Raw genomic sequence first — 3,294 nt, 5'->3', positions numbered from 1 at the left:
AAAAAAAAAAAAAAAAAAAAAAAAAAAAAGGGTTTGCCAAGAAAGTGACAGTTTATGTAGTCAGCGTACACTGAGTGGGAAATAAATGAACAGGCCTAGCTTGCAATGATGGCAGTTGGACTTGGTGCCAAGGGGACCTCTGTGACCTTGCTTTTCTTCACCCTCTCCCCAGCACATATCAGGTGTGTGCATACACCCCCGATTTGGGGGCTGGTTTGCCATTCGAGGGGTAGTGCTGCTGCCAGGGATAGAGGTGCCAGATCTGCCACCCAGAAAACCTCATGACTGTGTACCTACAAGAGCTGCCCGTATCGCCCTACTCGAAGGCTTCAATTTCCACTGGCGAGACTGGACTTACCGGGATGCTGTGACACCCCAGGAGCGCTACTCAGAAGAGCAGAAGGCCTACTTCTCCACTCCGCCTGCCCAACGATTGGCCCTGCTGGGCTTGGTTCAGCCCTCAGAGAAGCCTAGTTCTCACTCCCCAGACTTTCCTTTTACCACACACACCCCCAAGAAGCCTGGGAATCCCAGCAGAGCCCGGAGCTGGCTCAGCCCCAGGGTCTCACCACCTGCATCCCCTGGCCCTTGATACCTTTCTCCCATGTAGACCCTGATTTATGGAGGTACTTGCTAGGACTTAATTGGTTTTGGCAAAGGAAAAGGTTTTAAGTACAAGATTACTATTTTTGATAATACCGTAGAGATCTTCCATGAAGGTAACAAGGCTCAAGTTAGTTAGGTTTGGCCAAGATAAAGGCCAGGGAACCAGAATTCCCATCTGCCTTCAAATGCTTTTTTTTTTTTTTTTTTTAAGACAAGTCTCACTCTTGTCACCTAGGCTGGAGTGCAGTGGCGCAATCTCCGCTCACTGCAACCTCTGACTCCTGGGTTCAAGCAGTTCTCTGCCTCAGCTTCCCGAGTAGCTGGAACAACAGGTGCCTGCCACCACACCTGGCTAATTTTTTGGCGCTCAGCCCAGACTCTTAATCTGTTCCCATTTCTAAGCAGTGCCCCAATGTCGTTGCTGGGCATGGTGGCAAACGCCTATAATCCCAGCACTTTGGGAGGCTGAGGCAGGTGAATTATGAGGTCAGTTTGAGACCAACCTGGCCAATATGGTGAAACCCCGTCTCTACTAAAAATGTAGTTAGCTGCGCATGGTGGCGCAAGCCTGAGGAGAATCATTTGAACCAGGGAGGCAAAGGTTGCAGTGAGCCGAGATTGCACAGCTGCACTCTAGCCTGGGCGACAGTGTGAGACTGTCTCAAAAAAAGAAAAAAAGTACCTACCTCACGTAGGAACTGAATTAACACGTGTACAGCACTTTGGAAGGTACCTGACATACAGTAAGCTGTATGTTGGCTGTTATGAAAGGCCCTGGGAATTCTGTACTGCTGCTCATGGGTGTAGTCTGGGTTCTAGAGGGGTGGGCAGGTTGGAGTAGCTGAAGAAGACAAGTGACTGGAATGGTATCACATGATACACAGAGGTATCCTCAGTTCTGAATCTACCCTGGCCTCAAGGGCCCAGAATAACTTTTCCCAGCTGACAACCTCTCTAAGGACAATGACATATGAATGAGGATCAAAACGGGCTTTGGCCAGGCACTGTGGCTCTCACCTCTAATCCCACCATTTTGGGAGGCTGAGGCGGAGGACCACTTCAGGCGAGGAATTCAGAACCAGTCTGGGCAACATAGTGACACTAAAAAAGACTATCTCTAATCAAGGCTAGAACCCAGCGCAGGCTAAGAATTGCCCAGTACTATACAACTACTGAAAGCCCTACCCAAGGCCACCAGCCCTTTCTGTCTTCCTCTTTCCTCTGTCAGTTCAAAAGAAACAGAAATCTCCAACTCTCTTTTACATAGCAGGTACCAAGCATTTATCAGAAGAGGCCAAGTTTCTGGTTCCCATGCAGCCCTTTGAATAGTGTGTCCAAGTAAAAATAGGTGTCCAAGTAGTCACAGTGAGACTAACTGGCAACCCAGCCTGTGGCGTAAGTCGCCATGCTCCGGCCAACACTATAGCAGGGCTTATTCTTCTCCCTCATGTGTAGTGAAACAAAATGGTAACACCTTGGGTTCATTCAGTTCCATTCCCTGTGTCTACCTGTGTCAATATAATCCCGATTTGGAGGCAGCTCTCATTTTCCCCTAAACAGGGAAAGCAGAGTAAATTCCTCTTAAAATCAAAAGCTAGTAATATACCTCCTAAAATAAAGACTCATCAAGGTCTCAGTTCAGGTTTAATACAAACTACACAATATTAATGGGTTGCTCTACTGATACATCATACAAACCAGTGGCCTGCCCACAACGCCAACTCAGGCCATTCCTACCAAAGGAAGAAAGGCTGGTCTCTCCACCCCATGTAGGAAAGGCCTGCCTTCTAACAGACCACAATTCGGCTGAATCTGAAGTCTTGTGTTTTACTCATGGGGAAAAAAAAAAAATACAGAAGAGGTTTTGTTCTCATGGCTGCCCACTGCAGCCTGGCACTAAAACAGCCCAGCGTTCACTTCTGCTTGGAGAAATATTCTTTGCTCTTTTGGACATCAGGCTTGATGGTATCACTGCCAGGTTTCCAGCCAGCAGGGCACACTGCAAAAGAAAGGTACCACTAATTAATAACCTTCTTAATGGTATGCACCACCATTCTCCTATGGACAAAACCAGTTCTGCACCCTAAAGAGCCTACCCCAGGAAACCTACCCCTGCAATCGGTCTAAGATCATTCAGCCTTTTAGTGTAACCTAACAATTTTACAAACATTATATAATCATCACCACAGCCTTAAGATACTATTATGCCTAATTTATTCATGTAGCACTTAAAATTTAAATTTTCCACAAAAAAGGCAAGTTTAAATGATTTGCCAACACTCTCCAATCCTTAAGGGGGAAAAAAAAGCTAAATAAATGATACACATAGAACTATGTAAACCCTTAACACTAAACTGTTTCCCTCTGACAGCCCTTCAGAACTCTGAAGGCAGCAACCTCAGTCTGCCTTCTCAGCATTCTTCTAACTCTACCAAACTGGATAGCCTGAACCTTATAAAGGATCAAGAACTTAACAGAAGCCCCTGCTTGTTTCATTAAGTAACTGCCATCTACCCCTCGGTAAGCAAAAGGCAAAGTTTGAGATTTTTCATGAATGTATATAAAGAAAGCACAGCCTTCAACCTTTTCCTGACAATGCCTAAGAATGTGTCTCAGGCTAGCCTGAAGAAAGTGAGGCAAGGGGACTAATCTCTGATTTTTCTTTTTTTTTTTTTTTTGGAGACGGGG

At 46.0% G+C, this 3,294-nt stretch overlaps 2 protein-coding genes across 3 annotated transcripts in view; one reads left to right on the top strand and one right to left on the bottom strand.

Annotated features, from left to right (window-relative positions):
- Positions 1-675, top strand: part of MMACHC (metabolism of cobalamin associated C) — a 10,014-nt gene extending 9,339 nt beyond the window's left edge. The window contains exon 4 of the mRNA XM_017881795.1: positions 173-675. Within this exon, the coding sequence (XP_017737284.1) occupies positions 173-592 (420 nt within the window). The 3' untranslated portion in view covers positions 593-675. The remainder of the gene's footprint in view (positions 1-172) is intronic.
- Positions 676-2,235: 1,560 nt separating this feature from the next.
- Positions 2,236-3,294, bottom strand: part of PRDX1 (peroxiredoxin 1) — a 14,771-nt gene continuing 13,712 nt past the window's right edge. For both annotated transcript variants that reach the window (XM_017881793.1, XM_017881794.1), the window contains exon 6: positions 2,236-2,605. In XM_017881793.1, the coding sequence (XP_017737282.1) occupies positions 2,520-2,605 (86 nt within the window). In that variant the 3' untranslated portion in view covers positions 2,236-2,519. The remainder of the gene's footprint in view (positions 2,606-3,294) is intronic.

The sequence above is a fragment of the Rhinopithecus bieti genome, unplaced genomic scaffold (assembly GCF_001698545.2).
Source record: "Rhinopithecus bieti isolate Rb0 unplaced genomic scaffold, ASM169854v2 scaffold_12155, whole genome shotgun sequence".
In the NCBI taxonomy this organism is placed as follows: Eukaryota; Metazoa; Chordata; class Mammalia; order Primates; family Cercopithecidae; genus Rhinopithecus; species Rhinopithecus bieti.
Note: the sequence above shows the minus strand (reverse complement) of the source record. Positions and strands in the feature narration are given on the sequence as shown.